Source organism: Vicia villosa, unplaced genomic scaffold, assembly GCF_029867415.1.
Source record: "Vicia villosa cultivar HV-30 ecotype Madison, WI unplaced genomic scaffold, Vvil1.0 ctg.001102F_1_1, whole genome shotgun sequence".
In the NCBI taxonomy this organism is placed as follows: domain Eukaryota; kingdom Viridiplantae; phylum Streptophyta; class Magnoliopsida; order Fabales; family Fabaceae; genus Vicia; species Vicia villosa.
In genome coordinates this window covers 500,585-521,819 of record NW_026705480.1, presented here as the reverse complement: position 1 = coordinate 521,819, position 21,235 = coordinate 500,585, and the positions used below count along the sequence as shown (strand labels likewise).

At 39.8% G+C, this 21,235-nt stretch overlaps 2 protein-coding genes across 2 annotated transcripts; both read right to left on the bottom strand.

The window, feature by feature from the left end:
- Positions 1–15,703: 15,703 nt before the first annotated feature.
- Positions 15,704–16,996, bottom strand: LOC131633264 (uncharacterized). Its single transcript, XM_058903975.1, has one exon. It carries the CDS (start codon positions 16,994–16,996, stop codon positions 15,704–15,706), a length of 1,293 nt encoding a protein of 430 aa, XP_058759958.1.
- A 159-nt stretch (positions 16,997–17,155) lies between these two features.
- LOC131633263 (uncharacterized) lies at positions 17,156–18,712 on the bottom strand. The gene has a single exon (XM_058903974.1). The coding sequence runs from the start codon at positions 18,710–18,712 to the stop codon at positions 17,156–17,158; it is 1,557 nt and encodes a 518-aa protein (XP_058759957.1).
- Positions 18,713–21,235: the final 2,523 nt, after the last annotated feature.

Here is a 21,235-nt window from a genome sequence, read left to right as displayed (position 1 = left end):
TTTGATGAGAATCGCAAAGTGTATTGACCAAAGCAAGTGAACCATTCAATCTCCTATGCCACCGCACTTGTATTTCAAAACACCACAACAACAATCCATTGAAGGAAGCCTTAACATGTATGCCAATTAATTCTCGATCAAACCTCTACAAACCCAAGCACTCAAATGAGAAACTCTTTATTATTTTCTTGAATTTTGACTGACGAAATAAACGTCTTCCATAACTTATAGCGCGGAGAAAGAGGGCAAATTTTGGGGTGCAACAGCTGCCCCTATTCAAACTTCTTGAACCTGACGAGTGAGAAACTGAGGTTTCGAACCGTTAAGGTGGAAGGAGATTGAATACCAGAATGAACTCAAAAATTTGCGCTCTTGATCAATAGAAGATTCCGTCTTGTAATAAGAAGGAATGCACCACCCCGCAAGCAGGGAGAAAAAACTTCAATTGATCTGGATAATTAAATAAGCTCCAACTTGCGATAAGAAGGAACGGGCAACCCCATTGCTGAGGGAAAAACTTCAATTGGTCTGGGCACCAAGAGAAGGTCGACATCTTCGGTTGATCTGTGTATCAAAGCGAAATAGATGTCATTGGCCGATCTGAATATCGGAAATAAGAATGTCTTCAACTGATCTGGGGATATCAGGACTGCGCAGACATGTCTTCTTCTGGCGAAAATAAATCGTCAGGTGGGTGGATATCCTCAACTGATCGGAACCATCAGGAATGTGTCCTTCTACTGATCTGGGGACATCAGGAAGAAAATGGATATCCTCAACCGATCTGGGGGCATCGGGAATTTTAAAGAATGCTTTCAACTGATCTGGGGACATCAGGACTGAGCAAGCAAGTCTTCTTCCGACGAAAATAAATCGTTGGGTGGGTGGAAGTCCTCAACTGATCGGAAACATCAGGATTGTGCCTTCTACTGATCTGGGGGCATCAGGAAGAAAATGGACCTCCTCAACCGATCTGGGGGCATCGGGAATCAAGATTGTCTTCAACTGATCTGTGGACATCAGGACTGAGCAGACATATCTTCTTCTGAACGAACTAAATCGTCAGGGAATGGATATTTCCGACTGATCTGGGGCATCAGAAGGCTTGCTCCTTCGGAAGATCTTAGAGATCCGGAGGCGGTTCTTTCAACTGAACTGAATTTCAGGATAAGAACAAATATCCTCAACCGATCTGGGGACATCGGGAATAGGAGTGTCTTCAACTGACCTGGCGATATCAGGAATAATAGACAGTCCTCTTCTGATGAAATAAATCATCAGGAGATATCTCCGACTGATCTGAGGCATCAGTGGGCTAGCTCCTTAGGAAGATCTTGGGAGATCCGGAGGCGATTCCTTCAACTAATCTGGGCATTAGGATAGGAACAGATATCTTCAACCGATCTGGGGACATCGGGAATAAGAATGGCTTTCATCTGGTCTGACAATGTCAGGGAGAGGGAGACAAACTTCTTCTGATTTAGACATCAGGATGAGCGTTTGTAATGATTAGGCGAATATTGCTCTCTGGGGAACATTTGTATCTTGATAACTTTCCTGCAGAAAGAAACAGATATGATATGATTTATGCATGATGCATGTATGAATGTTTATGGAATAACGTTCTGGAGAAGGAAGACGCTACACGCTTTTGAGAATGCAATGCGAATGATGCATGATTCGGACGTTGCTTAGGGAAACAATCGGAGGAGCACTGAATTGCTGAGGAAGTCCTGGAGGGAGTATGGAACTCTGCAGGGAGGACAAAATGAGTGACCTGAAGTCACTATTGCGAGCTGGCAAAGATGGATCGGCTGGAGATGATCAAATCAGGATGCGAGCTCTGGTTGGGGAGTAAATCCTGCTTGGGGATATGGACATCCCAATTAACTGCTTAGGGAATACCCTGGCAACTTCACTGGAGAAGCAAAGTCTCGACACACTGGGGATGAGGAGATAACAGCAAGTCATGGAGATAAATCTGATGAGGAGTAACCAACTTGCTTGTGTAGGACGCATTCCGCTGGGGAAATCCTTGAAGGACACAGATTCTGCTGAAGATGCATGTGAAACTCTGCTGAGGAGAGACTCAGTGGAGAATATGAATACTTCTGCATAGTGATCCACTGAGAAGATCAGAAATCCGCTGGGGATAAGGAACTTAGCATAAGAACCTTTTGTTAAGATCACTCCACTGGGGAATGAGATAACTTTCCTGGGGAAAACAGGTCAATCTGTTGGGGAGAGAAAAGCTCTACTGGGGAAAATGAGGAACTCGGTCATGGAACCTCATTTAGAGCTTGCTGGGGAATCAGATACCATTCAATCATGATTCAACTGGGGAGAAGATATTCCACTGGGGAATAAGGCTTCTGAAGCACGGAGATTGCATTGAGATGTGCTTTGTTGAGGATATGAGGATCTTGGAACAAAGAAAACCTCGTGTGAATGTACTCAGCTGGGGAATGAGAATCTCTCACTTGGCTAGATCCGCCAATGCGCTGACATAATGCACTCAAAAGGATGTACCTTTGAGATAAACAGATGAAAAATGCCCCCCGGGACATAGCATAACATCTTCACGTGGTTTCCTCACATGACAGAGGATAGTGATGCTCACTCACAATAGGAAAATGCAAGAGCAAACAGATTGTCAGACATCTGAGCCTGAAACTTTCCAAATAAGCAATGGATTCACGAGTTGACAAGCAAGCAGTGATTAGAACACCATACAAGTATCGGCCAGAGCATCAAACAAGCATTGACTTTCCGAGAGAGTGCCACCAGGGAGTGGGCTTAAGGAGTCAAGCAAGTGTTGACTTCAAAGGGACCAAACAGGCATTGGCTTTCATAGTGTTTCTGCATATTCGTATCGATTGTAAAGATGCCAATCAAGTAATGGGCCTACAGACACATTGGAGTGTATATGACAACTATCTGCAACTGTTGGAAATCCATGACACGAAGGTCGGAAAGGAGATAGACTCACGACACGAGGGTCGGAAAAAAGATAGACTCACGACACGAGGGTCGAAAAAAGATAGACTCACGACTCGAGGGTCGGAAAAGGATCAAGCTCACGACGCGAGGGTCGGAAAAGGATCAAGCTCACGACGCGAGGGTCGGAAAGGAATCAAACTCACGACACGAGGGTCGGAAAGGAATCAAACTCACGACACGAGGGTTGGAAACTCACGACTCGAGGGTCGGAAATCAAAGGATTCATAACACGAGGGTTGGAAACTCACGACCCGAGGGTCGGAAAGCAAAGGATTCACAACACGAGGGTTGGAAACTCACGACTCGAGGGTCGGAAATCAAAGGACTCACAACACGAGGGTTGGAAACTCACGACTCGAGGGTTGGAAAGCAAAGGACTCGATGTCCACATAACAGGACTCTAGTTGAGGGATACCGATAAGCAACAGTTGCAACCTCTGGAAGAGATTTGAAAATCGCACTGAAATGCAAAGAGATGCCACTGAAGATTGGACTTTCAGTTTCTGACTGCTGAGGATAACGACCCTGATGGTTCTCAAGTTAATAAATTGTTTAGCTCACACCTGAACTTTAAACTGAACACCTCCTGATGAGGATAAAATGCCAATGCATAGTGTCTTGCCTCAGCCTGTAAGGACTTTGAAGAGATTAGTCTCGTAAGGACCTTCTGTAAATATCAAACTGACTTTCCCCAGTATCAAGTATTTTGGCACCATGCCCCTGCCTGACTTGTATTGTAAGTAGGTTTGACTGCACTTGGGTGAATGCCCCTGATTGCTTAGCGTTTTGAGAGATTCTTTTGAATCTTGTCCTGATTGCCTCAGATTGACTGAAAACTTGCTCGACAAAGTATTCAAACGCTTTTGTGCCCCTGAAGGGATCAGACTTTGAAATATTTCTGCCTCTACTCAACGGAGCTCGGAAGACAACTTGTCCTTCGGGAGGATAAAACTTTTCATCTGAAGTTCATGATGGAAACTTTCTTGATGTCGAGCACTTGTTTATATGCAAAGAATGTTTATTATGAGAAATATAATTCTAATGCAAAGAGTATGTTTATCTTGAAGTTTAAAGAAACTTTTTATGAAAGGATGTCGTAACATCGATTTTTTGTTAAAGAAAGAAAAGATGGTGTGATACCAACTCAAGCGCTTAGCGGATCTCCTAGGAGTCAGCTTACCTTATTCTCGTGTATAGTCTGCTTTCAAATTAACCCATGCTTCAGTTAGGACTTTTAAGGGTTGTAACGTGGCCAGGTTCACGATTTTTTAGAAAAAGAGATTTTTAGGCTCAAAATTATTTGGTGCCCACCCCCTTCGTGATGTTCTCCAGTCCTAAGTTCAGTTAACTTGACACGAGCATTCATCTTCCAAGAGGAGCTTGGATATGATTGAGGAGTCAATGAGGTCTTCTGGACACGGCCGTCACTTTACCTTTTGTTTTTGGTGTCTGATCACACGACTTTGTTCTTTTGATGAGGATCTTTATTTTGTAATCCTTGTTTTTCGCTTTCGCTTTGCTTTTTTTTTTTTTCCCTAACTTTTGCCTGGACAAATTCTTTTGAATTTCGAGTTGGATGTCCAGCGGGATGCCCTAATTTTTGCCTAAGTCACATGCTTTCAACTTGTTGACTTAGCGGGCTTTTTCTTTTTTTTCTCATTCTTCTTTTTTTTTCTTTTTTTTTTTGAACAAGTCGTGTGATCCTGAATCTCAGATTTGTTGGAAGTGATTGTGACTGCCTGAGTCTTTGATTGATGAAGAATTACCATTGTGGTATCGTCATATTTTGACCTCCTGGTGTGAGGGATAAACCATAGCGGCTTTGATGTTGGCCTCGACCTCCTGATGTGAGGGATAAATTTGATGTCTCGACCTCCAGAGGTGAGGGATAATTTTGTGGATTTGACTTTCCTCAATCTGTTGAAAGATAGCCATTGTTGTATCTTTAGACGTGTGTTCCTGATAAATTTTGAATGCTCGATCAGGTTAACTGAATACTATCCGCCCCTGGGTTAAAAAAAGGTTTTTTTTTTAATAGAAAAGAAACTCCTACTTCAAAGGCTCAGAGGGGTTAACGAAGGTCTATCTCCCTTATATCTCCAGTGTTTGGGGATTTGAAACAATGCCTGTACATCATCAACAGGGTCTTACTCAAAAGCATACCATTTGAGGTTATTGGTATTATGTTCATCATTCTCCCTTTGGAGTTGTCATGCTTTATGTAGCAAGAGTTGAGTATCACAAAAAGCATATAAAAACATATAAGAGCAAAAGAGAATGGATTTTTTAAGACAAACATATTCAATGCATTATGATTATAGTTCAAAAACAAACAAGTTTTGCATACAAACAGTATTGAACAAACAAGAAAGCTTAAACATGAACATGCATGATGATTTAAGAACCCAACATTGAGGAGATTCTCTCCGTATGGACCTATTGCTTCAGAAGATCCGTTAAGTCAAAGGAGAACTTCAATTCTGGCCTTCAGGTGCGAATGTGATAGCCTCTGAATCAATCAGGTCTTGTACCTTGTCTCTAAATGAATGTCAACCTTCAATCAGATAACCAAATGCCCCTAGAGTGGAAAACACATGAAGCACTACGTCAGAACACTTTAGACCACTTCCTGGAAGAAGATTTCGGCGAGGCCATACAATAGTTGCAAGTGTCCAGCTTTTAGGGATTTGAGATGTGCTAGTGGTGCACAAACTCAAGATACAAGGCGTCTTACTTATCCCTCGGTCGGGAGCCCTAAATATGGCGACTGGAGTTTGTGAATGCTTTAGGGATTTGAGCTGCCAATGATGCGAACTCAAGAACACGGAGTCTTGCTTATCCCTCGGTCGGGAGCCCTAAATATGGCTGCTGAAACAGTACCATCATGAATGGAGGAAACTTGTATTACTATCGGCGAACAACAATAAATTCTGGCGCTTGACTATCAAAGTCAATACTTGGAACACACAACAGTTGTTGGGAAGGATGCCTTTGGCAGTACAAGTTGCAAGTGATTCTCATGAGTTATTCACTGAGGAAGAACAAACATTCTACTTGCAGCAGATGAAATGAGATTGACTAGTAGAAACCATTATGAGTAAACTCAAACATCTTTGTATCGAGCAAGTCCTGGATTCCTTGTACCTCAACACTTTGTAAGTCTTGACATTATGATCAAGTGCCCCGAGAATGGAAAACACCGAGTATTGTCATCGAAATCGGGAGAGCTATCCGTGGTGAGGAATACCCAAAGCAACGAATCTTAACCAACTAAAATTCCATCAAGCAGGGAAGCAAATGGACCCCAGGCATTAGGATTACATCGGCTCGTTCCTCATATTTTTTCTCTCTCTCTGCTAACAAGCAAAGGCTACTGAAAAGGAAACTCCAGGAAGCGATGACTCGGGATGTGAAGTAGATCCTTGAGAATGAGAGGTGTGCCCTGTAGAACACTCTTGATTACTGTTTGGCGGAAGATTTTGGCCAAGTCACACGGAATTTGTAAGTGCTTTAGGGATTCGAGCAATGCAAATGGTGCAATGCTCAAGATAGACAGTGTCTTGCTTATCCCTCGTGCGGGAGCCCCAAGCAATTTCAAAGACTAGAATATCTTAACATCACAACCAGGTTCCTCAGAATAGAACTCACACCTAGTGTCATCACCATCAAGCAAAGAAAATGTAGGCATCCATACAATATGGAGCTTAACTAGTTGCAAATAAAGTAAGCATGGAAGCAAATGAGCATAAGACAGGTCTTCAAAAACAACCCCAACTGAGCTTTCCTCTTGGTCACACCACAAAGTGTTTCATGACTAATCTTTGAACACACAATAAGAACAAGTCGAGTCTATGAGTCTGGTGAGAATACCAAATCTGAATAAGAGACCCTTGATCTTTGAATACCTGTTATGCATGAAATGTATGAGATGTATGATATGCGTGCAATGCCATGTTCATTCGATTTCCAAAGAATCCTCGTGTTTTGATTTTTTAGAAAGCAAGAGACGGAAAAGCTCAACACGAGACTTAAAGACACGATTCCTTGGAAATGGAAGGAACACGTATGCTAGTATGCTAGTTATTTTTTGTACATCATTTTTTGGAAAAGTAAATATGCAATGATGCAAGGTGGTGGGAACCACAACACTGGATATATCTGGGATGCCGAAAAATCATACGGCACAAGTTCAAAAGTTCGACATAGTTTCAGACCACCACACAAACCACAAGTCACCAATGGAACAAGTTACCATCGGAACCAGAACATATAGTCACCAACACACTGGAATAGAACATAGATCACTACTCGAACAAGAACCATAGTACCCCATGAACAGGAACCAATAGTACACTCGAACGAGAACAGCGGTAACCCCCGAACAAGAACCAAAGTCACCATCAATGTACCTGTTAAGCAATGATTGATTCCCGCCCCACTCACGGGTAAATCTAGGCCAGGGTAGGTCAAAAAAGCCAACAGAGGATCGAATGTAGGCGTTATCATACGATATTGCCTCATTCCACCAAGCTCTGCCCGTGGATACGTGATCAGATCAATCAGGCATACGCCTTCTGTCCGTCACGGCCACTCTATTCCTAGTTCCTATGGTATCACTCATAGCCTGGGTATTGGGCCTTTTACCTCTTGAAACACCCATCCAACAAACAGAGATCCAGACAGTCCAGAATATGATGCAGAAAAGTAAAAGCGCACATAGAATGCAATGCAAACAGGTAAATATGCAAAGCAGTAAAAACACCCAAAGATAAACACACAAGCGCTAGGATCGACTCGCTAAGTCCGGACCCGCAATAGGTCGAGACGTCCCCAGCAGAGTCGCCAGCTGTCGCTACCGCGAAAATTAACAGAGTCGCCACTAACATATTTATCCTGAAAAGGAAGGGAATGCCAGCAAACCACAAAACAAAACAACGGTCTCACGACCAGAGAAAAAGGGTAAGGGAGTCGGTTACGCGAGGGGAAGATGCTAGCACCCCTCGCGCCCATCGTACTCGATGGTATCCACGCCTGTGTCTAAAACTATGGGTGTGTAATAAATCTACGCTAATCTGGACTAAAATGAATGCAGAATGTAGGGAAAATAAAGGATTGTGCTCGCACGGGCCCTACCCCGCTGCCTACGTATCTGTTTTGCAGAATCAGAGCTACCGTAGCTCGGCTAACTAGTTTCCGTTTGTTTTGTGTTTTTTAGGTGAACGAGTTACATTCACACTCCGCTGCTCGACCTTTGGAGACTTATGCTGGGAATGGAGCGGAAATAACAAGCTCTTAAGAAAAGAAAATCAAAGAGTGTGGTTTGTGTTTTAAAGAATGCATGAGGAAAACCTAAGCTAAGGGGGAAAGCTTGCTACCTAATGTTATCATACAAAGGGTGCAAATCTAACTAAACTAACAACCTACGAGAAAAGGGGGAAGCAAACAAGTATAGCACACAAACGAGCATCCGCTCGTGAAGCAAACAAACCAACGGTACTGACCGAGTGGTAGAAAAGCGGTCCCGCCATAGCCAAGGGGAGCAGCTCAACCCAAGTCAACCAAGCATTAGACCTCGCGAAAATGATCGGGCCATAGACAAGAGGGCGGACCCCTCTCAGCAACCAAGCCGTCACGGATCGTAAAGGAAAATGGTGCGTGCGTACACCGAGCATCAACGTCGAGCAACGCGAGCTATAGGAAAGGCGGGGGTCCGGCTGCATGAACCCTTTTCCTGACATACTCGATAACAAGATCTTGTGCAGGTTCAGAAGCAAGCTACGCGTAACGTGCGCATACTGAATAGACTCGATGAGACTAGGCGGGGGTTGATTGCTAACCCTTTCCGCATGCCTTCCATGAGGACTTAACGGAGTGCCATATAGGACTTATTACACCGTGACTCCCTGCCGCAAAGCACAAATATAAACACACCAACAAAAACAGAGCCTCTTTCGAGGGCTTGGCCAGATGCATGTCTAGGTCCTACTTCTCATGTTAAAGGATGATGCGGAAAGCGGTAAAAGGGACAAGGAGACGATACCAAACGGATAGCAAATCCGCAATGAGCTAGAAAGCGTAAGCAGAGAAGTCCGAAATACTTCGCGTAAGCCATCATCAAGCACAGCGAGTCAGAAAGCGTCGTCGTGAAAGCCATCATCAAGCAACATGTGGCACGCGTCGAGCATAACCACATAAGCAACCTGCAAGAGAACACAAGCCAGACAAGACAGGAATATACATCTCAATGAATGAGAGACCAGATGAATCGCATCGGAATAAGTTCGTGTCCCACAAATAAAGTGGAACACGACGCAAGTCAAGTCGCACCGGAAGCGAATTCGTGTCCCACAAATAAAGTGAAACACGAGATAAGTCGAATCGTAATCGAAGGCTCTCTCGAAGTACCTCGCACATCTCAGCAAACAAATCAGTAGTAACAAGGAAGCATGCACCGACCATAGAAAATACTAGCAATTAAATTCTAAGTAAATCCTAAACAAAGTTTAGCAAGATTAAATTGTTTTTTTGTGACATTTTCATCTAAGAACAGTAGAACAAAACTATGTAACAAAAGCATTTAAAATCTAACAAGCAAAATATTACATGTTTTTGGTTATTTTTTTATCAATGCGAGAAAGCTAATCAAACATAATTGTTTTTATAACATTCTATTAAAGAATTAGAACTAAACTATGTAACAAAACAATTAAAGTCTAACAAGAGAACATTACATGTTTTTGTGATCTTTTTTTATCAAGCAAAATCTAACAAAGATTCATGGTTTTCATACATTTTGTTATACTAAAAAATAATAGACAACAAACTAATTAAAAAGAACTAAATCTAATATGTAAACTATACATACAGGGGGTTCATGGAGCAATTAATGGTGGTGGAGTTCAAACAAAAGTGCTACAGGCCCAAGGGATGAAGCCCAATAGAGTTTTTTCTTGTTTCAATTATCAAACAACTCAAAATGGGGAGTGTGACGGGCTAGAGTGGGGGTGATACAGCAATTCGTGGCCCAAAGTTTGATTGATCCATTCAGATTTTGTTAATCACTTTAAACCAAATATTAATCAATGCTAATCCTTTCTATTAATCATCCCTAACAACAATTAATCACAGTAAACCACATTAACAAAATAAACCAAATAGAAAGGGGATTAGGTTTACGTGAAAAGTGGCCATTGAACTCCTTTGAACCAGAGACCTTCTTCTTCACGTGAGCGGCGGTGATGTTCTTCCCCTCAACTCCGATCACAATTTCCGCCGTATCCTTCCCTCCGGCCACCGCGAATGCAAACTTCCACCGATAACTACCTCATACCGTTCCCTCCAATCTCTCTCGTCTTTCGGATTTCACTCTCTTCTCAGATTGGTCCCTCTGATTACGAACTCTCCGGCTCACTCTCTCGATCTATCTCCGATCCTCCACCCTCACGTTCCTCCGATTTCAACCTCAATCAGACACAAATCCGATGCTCTTCGGTTACGGACGTGACGACGAGAAATCCAGAATCCGGTAAACCTCTCACTCTATTATTTTTCTTCTTCTTTTCATTTCACGATCTGAATCTTTGTGCGGTGATGGTATTATAGTCGTGTTGCACTGAGGATTGCGTGAGCACTGAGGTTGAATTGTTGTTGTTGTTCACAGATTCTTGATGATGATGATGGTTCAAGATGCGCAGAAGTTTGCTGAAACGGTGATAACTGATGCGTTGCGAAGTGCGTTACGAAGTGAATCTGTAAATGAACTTGCTGCGTGTTGAATCGTGTTGCGATGAGAATGAAGACGCGACGAAGATGACGCTCAGATGAAAATCGAGCGATGAAATGCTTTTGTAATTTTCTGAATTTTTTGTATGATTTTCTGCAGGTTATGGAGATTCGTTGAAGAAATTGAATTGTGAAGTGAGAAAGACGAAGGCGATGCGATTCCGCGGTGAATTGAAGAGAGATTGATTGAGAGGATTCAAGGATGATTATGGAGAAGATGATGAAGGAGATATCAATGGGGATTTTGGTGATTTCTCTCTTTTTGGTTTTTCTGTGTGGTGATTGATGATGATGAAGATTGAAAACGTGAATTGATTGAAGATGAAGAGGATGATTTAGAGGTTGAAGATACGATGAAGATGAGTCGCCAATTCAGAGAGAAAGAGTTCCAAGAGTTTGTTACGTTTCTTGTTGAATTCCGTTAGAGCTCTTTCTCCTCTCAATTCTCTTTTTCTGTTATCGATTTTCTCTGTTGATCATTTTTCTTTCTGATCTTTTTTTGTCATAAATTGAAGAAATCCCGCTGGTGTAGATTCAAGAGGAAGAGTGAAGAGAGTTTTTGTGATGAAGAGGGAAAAAGAAGCTACGGTTCAGTTTTGATTGCTGCAAGTATGAACCGGTTTGGCTTTGATTACATGGCGTTTTTGTTCAGCCACGACATGTGATTTTTTTATTTTTTATGAGTCTGTATTGGAACTTTGTAATTGGGCTTGCCATATGGAATGGATTTGTGAGATTTTTTTGTAATGAATTTCGAATGAGCTCTTTTTGCAATGCCTGGACTTGGATTACATTTGTAATTGGAGATAACATGAATTGCTATGATTTGGAAATACACTTCAAGCCTTTGAACTTTGACTTTGAGTGAATGACATTTGAATGAATCTTGATTCCTCCCTTGGAAAGAATTTTGAACGAAACTTTGATTTAGATTACTTTTGAATATTACTCAATAAACTCCAATCAAATCGCCATTTCGATGAAACTTGGTTCGCTTGGTAAACTTTCGCTTCTAAACTTCAATGACAACCTTGAATCCTTAACTTCAATTTTCAAAATACCATTTAACTTGTGATTGAAGTAACAAACATTTGATGAGAATCGCAAAGTGTATTGACCAAAGCAAGTGAACCATTCAATCTCCTATGCCACCGCACTTGTATTTCAAAACACCACAACAACAATCCATTGAAGGAAGCCTTAACATGTATGCCAATTAATTCTCGATCAAACCTCTACAAACCCAAGCACTCAAATGAGAAACTCTTTATTATTTTCTTGAATTTTGACTGACGAAATAAACGTCTTCCATAACTTATAGCGCGGAGAAAGAGGGCAAATTTTGGGGTGCAACACATATGCATACTCATTTATCTATTTAGCATCTATACTAAAGTATGATTATAATTTTAATCTTCGTATTAAGTATGTATTATATTCATTAATTCTAGCATGAATTCCACCAAAATGTTCTTTCCATCTTCCCCGTCATACATTTCAATAATGGTTTGGTGAAACCCTATGTAAAAACGACCCTCGATTAGCGAATATGAGCCTTTATTTGGATCCTTGATGTCCTATTTCTATCCTCTAATAACTTCCTCGATGTGATGTACCTAGAAATGTAGGTCATCTAACTATTGGCCTGATCCTCCTCACCTCTTTCCTCGATAGTGTTCTCTTCACAACTGACCCTAGAGCTTGATAATGTTTCTAAGATCACAGTTATGTTGCATTCTCTTGCCTTGGAACTGGCCAACTCGAATAGGAGGTCTGCCTTGGAATCTTCTCCTTTGGTTTGTGCAAAATTTCAGCCTTGTTGAATTTGACCATGAAGGTCTTTATGCTTACTAGATATTGGAGCATGTCTATGTCTTTAGCCTAATACCCCCCTTCACTTGTGGTGTGACTATTTGTGGATCAAATTTTACTATACCTCTTCGGCCCCCATCTCGAGGACATTATGTAGTCTCAATACGCATGGCTCGTTCTCCGACAAATGTCACTCTTTAGAAGAATTTGTCTCCGCTGCCTTTGATGTTAGATGGGCCATTTACGAGCACCACCCACCTCTAAGGTGGGTCGAATTCTACAGAGGTGGTCTCCGTAATGAATATCAACCAAAGTTTGGACTTTAAACAGCTTTCACGGGTCGTTGGTGATATTAAATTGAGAGACCCCAAAGTTGCAATTTGTCATCTTTCCTAATAAATATGATTTAAAAAATATTGATAGAGGTGATTTGTCCTCACAATAATGTGATGTGTCATAAAACTATTTTTAATAATTGTTTTATAAATATCATTTTTAAAATATATTTTTTAGAAAAAAATTGAAATTTTAATTTTTAATAATATATATTTAAGACATTGAATGTTAAAATTAATTGTTTGACTTAAATGCAGTTTTGATCCCTCTTTAATGATTTTTTTAAGTTTTTAGTACCCCTTTAAAAAAAAATCCAACTATTTGGTCCTTCTTTATCATATTATGTGTTTTTTTGGTGCCCCTTCACATATTTTTTTTTTGAAACAGCAAAGAACTATATTAATACTGAAAACAAAGGCATGAGCCATGCCAATTACAAATGTTGTGACAGCATGCCTACTATCAGAATGACTTCTAGTAAATCCTGCCTAGCTACATACAAATATAGTCATATCCTAAGCATTCCACAATTAACCCACCAGAACCAGTTATTACATTGGATCATACATACCAAGACTCTATCTCCACAAAGCCTAAACCTGAAACAATATTCAAACAACATTTTGATTGCTGTTAAACACATCGACATTTTGCTGTCCGATACCCAGTTCTTGTCGACATAACACTGCAAATGACGATTACCCGAGCAGACTCCACCATAAAGATATAAAAATGCAGCTGCTACCCTGAAAATTCACTAGTTACCTCCGCTGTAGCAATGACCCGACATCACTGTTTATCTCAGTTCTCAGTGTTCATATGCCGAGACAGCTCCTAGGATTTGACTGCCATTGTGCATAATTGAATTGGATATCCATGTTGATTGAGGACAGCCATCTCCACGCATGCTCAACAACGTCGTCGAACACCTTTTCCAAAACTGTGTCTTTGTTGCTGAATATCTTGGCATTCCTAGCTTTCCATATGCTCCACACTGCCGCAAACCAAATGATTCTAACTTTGGCCATGGTCTCCTTATCGCCTCCGATCAGTCCTTCAAATTGAGCAAAATGTACCCTACTTTCATGATGTAGAGCAGAAGATATCCGCAGCCACTTGCAAATTAATTGCCAAATTCCTGAAAAAATTTTGCACTCGAAAAACAAGTGAGTTATACTTTCATTCGCTTCACACTCCCCGATACAACTAATGGATCCTTGCCCTATGACGTTCCTCCTAAAAAGGTTGTTCTTAGTCGCTATACTGTTATGAAATAACCTCCATCCAAAACACGAGACATTTTATGGTATCGCTTTGTGCCAAACCTTAGACCAATCAAAATAGGACTGATTTGATACAGCAGCGTTCAACTCCTTATACATTTCTTTAACTGAAAAGTAAGATGAGTTTTCCCATGCTCCTAAATCTATCTCACAGATCTTTTTCCACCAATTCGAATCTTTACTATCAGCCTCACCTCTCAGAACCTCTAATTCCCCATATCTATTCTTCAGGGCTTTTAACCATAACCCGCTTCTTTCCGTTTTAAGCTTCCATTTCCACTTTCCTAATAATGCCATATTAAACATATTCAAGTTCCTAATGCCCAAACCCCCTCCTCATATGTTTGACACACCTTTTCCCAATTGACCCAATTTATTTTCCTAGAATTCTCACATCCTCCCCATAAAAACTGTTTAAAAATGGATTCTAATTTGGAAATTATACCTGTCGGAGCTTTGAAAAACGAGAGAAGGTAAACTGGAAGCGCATGAAGGACTGATTTTATAAGCACTACTCGTCCGCCAAAAGAAATGTATCTGTTTCTCCAATTTGCTAATCTCCCTCTGACTGCCTCTATCACCGGATTCCAAGTTTCAATTCTGTTCGAGTTCGCACCAATGGAAAGACCCAGATACTTGAATGGGAGCAAACCTTTTTTACAGTTCAAAATCCTTGCCGCCTCTTCAATCCATCTATCAGGTACATTCAGCCCTACAAATGTGCTCTTGCTGAAATTAACCTTTAACCCTGACATTGCTTCGAACAGTAATAAGTTCGCCTTGATTATCCGGATGTTTAACCATCTTTTTTCCCCAATGATTAGCGTATCGTCAGCATATTGCAAGTGTGAGAATCTGTCCGCCCCTTTCTCAAATTTATACCCCACGAATTTGCCATTTTCGACTGCCCTTTTCATTAACATACTGAAGCCTTCAGCAGCGATGAGAAATAGAAAAGGTGATAGGGGATCGCCTTGCCGTAGTCCTCTTTGCATCTTGAACTCTTTAGTCGGGCTGCCATTGACTAGAATAGATATCGCTGCTGATTTCAAACATTCTGCTATCCACATCCTCCATTTTTCATGAAATCCCATTCTTGCCATCACACAATCTAAGAAATTCCAGTCTACCGAATCATACGCCTTCTCGAAATCGACTTTGAACATGATTAAATCCTTCTTCTTTCTTCTAGCCTCATCCACGATCTCATTTGCAATTAGAATACCATCGAGAATCTGCCTATTTGATAAGAATGTTGACTGGGAATCAGAAATGATTGATCCAATCACTTTCTTTAATCTATTAGCGAGAACTTTGGCAATCACCTTGTAAATACATCCAATTAGCGCAATCGGCTTGTAATCTGAAATTTTAGATGGATTCCTTTTCTTAGCTATCAACACAATAAAAGAACTGTTAGCGCCTTTTAAAATTCTACCGTGTTCATGAAATTCCATCAAAACCCTCAAGAAATCTTGTTTTATTTCCTCCTAGAATTCTTTCACAAAACCGAAATTAACACCATCCGGTCCTGGGCTTTTATCACTATCGCAATCCCACACTGCTCTTCTAATTTCTTCTTCCAAAAATCCACGAATCAATTCTGTATTATCAGAGTCTTCAATTTGATTAAAAGGCAGGTTCTCCGGAATTACTCTAGTTTCTCTGCCCGCGAATTGATAACTGAAATGATCAAAGAGAGCATCTTTGATTGCCTTCACCTCTGTAACCCTTCTTCCATTTATATCAAGGCAAAGGATCTCATTATCTTTTCTTCTTTTGTTAATGTAACTGTGGAAGTATTTAGTATTCGAATCCCCTTCCTTTACCCACTTCGATCTGGATTTTTGCCACTGCACACTACAATGAAGATTGGATAGCTTGTAAATTTTTGAAGAAATTTCGCTCCTAACATTTAATTCTTCTTCTGTCAGGCTTATACTTTCTCCTCGGATTTCCAAACTATTGAGTTTTTCCTTTTCCTTTTCGATTTTATCCTCCAAGTTTTGACAATGATTCTTATGCCATTCCTTGAGGAATTCCTTAATCCTTTTAAATTTCTCTTTTAGTACATACATTCCCCACCCCTGAACCTTGATATCTCTCCAATTTTTTATGACGAAATTATGGTATCCTTGCATATCCTTCCAGCATTTTAACATACGAAACGGCTTTGGTCCCCAGTGAAGAGAGTAATCACAGAGAAAAATCGGGCAATGATCGGATAATCCTTTGTCTAAACACCATTGAGTACAATTCGGCCAAGTTCTATTCCAGTTATCTGTGAACAGGAATCTGTCTAAACGACTCATAACTAAACCTCCAGGTCTCTGCCAAGTGAACCTTCTGCCTTGGATAGGTATGTCCATCAATTCTGCTTCAGTTATAAAGTTATCGAATTCTGCTATCTCATTCAAGCATCCCGCTTCGACTCCTCCTTTTCTTTCAGAGACGTCTCTTATAGCATTAAAATCCCCCATCAAACATATTCTATCATCCCTTTTGCGGTTGATTTTGTGAAGTAAATCATTCCAAAGAGCAGATTTTCGTCTTCTGTCACACGGAGCGTACACCACAACAATGTGAACCGAAATGTTTTCGACCCCCCATTCCCCTTCCAGCCATATAGCATGCTCTAGTTCTTCGGTATTCTTGATTGAAAGCCTGTTCTTGTTCCAAATGACTAGTATTCCCCCAGATCTCCCGACTGATGATTTGTAAATGAAGTCGAAATCGTTGGATCCCCAGATCGATAGGCATAGATTTCGGTCAATGTTTTCCATCTTGGTTTCTTGGATACATATGATGTTAGGTTTCTGTCTGCTAATCAGTGCTTGAATTTCTTTCTTCTTAGCCTGCCCCCCAAACCTCTGATGTTGTAACTAATTATTCTTATAGTTATAAATAAATCTTAATAACGCCTAACCTGGAGAGTGATTTTGTCAGACTTGGTCTGCCTCCGCCCCCTTTCTTACCCCAGATATCAATTCTTGAACTAGTTCGCCTTCTTCTCCCTTGTGAATCAATCCAAAGTCTTTGCCTAAATCCCAAACATCCTTTGCAATTTCTCTTGCATCCCCGTGAATTAATCTCCAATTATCTCTATCTGCTTCATCCCCTATTAAATCTGACTCATCAGCACTTCGTACTTGTTTTTGTAGTCCTTTCTTGTGCTTGCAGGAGCATCTCTGATTCTTCTCTTTTTTCCTCTTAATCCACATTTTTTTCTTTTCTCTGAGAATGTCCCTCCTTCTTCTTCTTCTGTCTTTGCTTGTGTTTGATTCATTTTGTTCTTGGTTGACATTTACATGTTCCTTGCCTCTGCGATGTCTCTCCTCGCCTCTTCTCGAAGATTCCGCTACGTGAGCTTCAGAGGTGGCTTTTGGATTCGGAGGCTCCAGAATACTCGTTGCTGCTGCCTTGTTCAGTACTGTCAACTGGGCCGGATCTATGTTTTGGTCTCCTGTTAAATTTAGGCTAGTGTCTTGGGTTGGGCTTTTGGCTTGACTATTTCTCATGGGCATATTAAACTCAGCCATGATATTATCACCCGCTCCATTTATGGTGGGCCCCCTAAATTCTTTTTCCACCTCCAGAGTTTTAAATCCGTTTTGACTTGGTGTGTGGGGTTTGTTGATTTTGCCGTGTATTTCTTGCACTACCGCGTCATGATTGCCATCTATGTCTGCATCTTCTCCCTCTCCATCATTATTAACTTCCTGTATCAACTCTTCACGCCTTTTTGAAGTTTGTTTATTCTCGAGCCTCTCATCCTCAATTAATTTTGAGTGTCTCAAGAGATTATCACCAATGATCAACATTCTCTCTCTATCTTCGTCTTCTTCCGAGGCCACCAAAGAAGGTGGGATGAATGAAGAGTCAGAATCTTCATCGTCGTCCTCTGAATCTTGATTGCTCCATTCCAAATTATTCCTTTCATTTTCCCTATATGCACATTCGCAGATCTCCTCAGTTATTCTAATTCTGAAGTGTTCATTATTGATCTGGATGTTTACCATCTTGTTGATGAAGTCTGTGTATGGCGTTCTAACATAAACCCTAGCCACATCCAATCTCTGTAAATCTTCTGTCACTGGATCTAGTTTAATGAATCTGCCAATTGAGTTTGACAATATAGAAAAAACGTTCCTTCTCCAAGCATGAATGGGAACCCCGATCATTCTACACCACATATATCTTGCCCCTCCGACATCCCGCGTTTCCCATTTTCTAATCACTGAAAACATTTGATTGAGCACGGAATCATAATCTTTTTTTAGAGAACATAAATCTTCGTCTTCGCCTATTTTGATGAACACTTTTTCTCCCCCCATTGGAATTGCTTTTAATGTAACAATTCCTTCGTTGATTAATTTTTGGTTGATGGATCTAACATCCTCCTCATTCCTAAGACAACCAATGAAACCTCTCTTTGCCCATTCCATGTCTTCTTCCTTGATGCTGATGTTCAGTCCTTCCCGCTTACTTCCGTATTGCATATGCTCTATGAAGTTCTGATCCAAATGAGCTTCCTGGTTTTTATCACCGCGGCATACGACCTTCCCTCCTTTCTCAGGCTTTGTTCCATACTAGAAATTGTCTTTGGTCTGGTATTCTTCTTCTGTAACAAATCTTTCCTATTATGAGATCTTTCGTATGTAGAGTCACGAATAAGATCTTTCGAATGGCTCCCAGGTCTGTGAAATTTAGCTATGTTAGCCCATATTTTGCATGATCCATACCATATGTTCTTCATTTGATTTGTAAGCCATCCTTCGTCTTTGATACCTTCGAATCTGACAAAGGCAAAGATTTTTCCTAGTTTGTTTCTCTTCTTTGCAATGTAAACATCGTAGATCCTCCCCCACCTTTCGAATAACTTCGCTATATCTATCTCTTTGATGTCTTCCGGTAGATTGTTCACATAACATGTTGTTATTTTCTCTGATGTATTTTCTTGAAAAATCAGTCCTTCTGTGCTTCAGTCTCCCTGCTCTCGTTCTCTTGTTTCTCACGACGGTCCAGCTGTTTTCTCCATCTGGTTATCTCCCTCTCCCGCTCATTGTCGATTCCTTCTGCCCCTTCACATATTAGCCAAATCTATGATATGACATATTAAAATTGGCCCCACTTACTAAATGATATATTGCCACGTTATTAAATATATATTATTAAAAAAAAATTATAATTTATATTATTATTATTAATTGTAAACAAAATTAAACAAATAGAGTCATAGCTTCAGTTCATCCCCTTCATCGTTTCTTTACCTTCAATTTCTCTCAGTTAGACATAAGATGCAAAAACCAAAGAAAAACTCTCTCCATGCGGTTTTTGATTCAGCCATACTCTCATCTCTCTCTCTCTCTCTCTCTCACGCTTTAATACAAGAACACATGCAAAGAATCCTAGAAACATGTAATGCCAAGAACCCTAGAATTGAAATCAACACAAACAATCTCATACGCGGTGCGAGTGAGAGATTGTGGAGGGCATTAATGGACTCGGAGCGGTGCAGTGGTCAAAATTAAGCGGTGTGGTTGGTTACAGCGGCGACCAACGATTTTGGGTGCGACTCAAGGTGGTTCGAAGGAGAAGAAGATAGAGGTCGCAAATCTAGAATTGAAAAATCTTTTCTTCCTATTCACTTTTTTTGTTTCGTTTCTATTTACTGTGAAGTTGGTGAAGATAACTATTTCAAAGAAAAAACGTTAATGAAGAAATCAAACAATATTTACAGATCTATGAAGAACTCAAACAATTATAGAATATGATTATGGTGTGAAGATGAACCGTACAAATTTGAGGGTTAGGGTTAAAGTTTTATTTAGATATTTGGTTGTTCTTAATTGCTGATTTTTCTACCATTGTTGTTTGGTGTTGATGTTAGTATAATTGGAAAGTGTTGATTTTTAATTTGTGTTGCTGAGAAGTGAGAAGGCAATTGTTACCACCTAGAACATTCATACCTAGGTTTCACTAATTTTATTAATAAATATTTATTTTTAACTTTAAATGGAAAAAGATTTATTTAAATTGACTTTATTTTTAAAACAAATTATTTGTTGGATTTTAATGACGTGACAACATTAAAAAGATAACAACTCATATGTTCCAATGCCACATCTGCAAATAAGTCTGACATGTTAAAGGGGACCACCAAACAAACACATAATATAATAAAGAACAATCAAATAGTTGAGTTTTTTTTAAAAGGGTACTAAAAAATTACAAAAATCAAAAAATTATTAAAAGAAGACCAAAACTGCATTTAAGTCTAATTTTTTTAAAGTTGAAATAAACTTTAATTCTTACAAACTTTATTTGATTTTTTTGCAAGCATTTGAGATTGTTCACTCAAATATTGATTTTGTCTTTGGATTAAAGTGTAATTCTTTGTTTCATGCTCAATATGTTATTAGTCCAAGTCTTGTGTCTCAAACCGAGGGCTAGTGGTTGAATTGCATATTTCTTGCTTGAAAAATGCAATTTTAGATTTCTCATTTTTATAAGAAAAAAGTAATACGTGTGTTGATAAATTTGTTTAAGCACCACTGGGACATTCTCAACCAATAAGCCTACAATGGAAGGTGGCATTAAGTCACTCTTGTAACTATAATATATATATTTTTTATTTTCTAAATGATTATATGCTCTCCATTGTTTAAGTTAAATGCGATAGATTTTGACCTTATGCATCCTTCTAATTTAAGTATATTATAATCAAACGAAATTATATATGGATTAGTTTAAGTATGTTATGTTGGCCAAATATTATTATTTGTACAAGTATCCAACTTGTTATGTTGGGTTAAATTATCTTATTCATCATTTGAACTTTTTTCTGTAGATGAATTCAATGAAAGTGACGTTTTTATATAGTTGAATTCAATGAAAAAGCATATATATAAATGATTATATATGGTATAATGAATTTTATCATACAGAAATTTTCTTTATAGCCGTATGATTAATTAGGATATATTATCAAATTATTTTCATCACTTGCCCACAAAAATTAT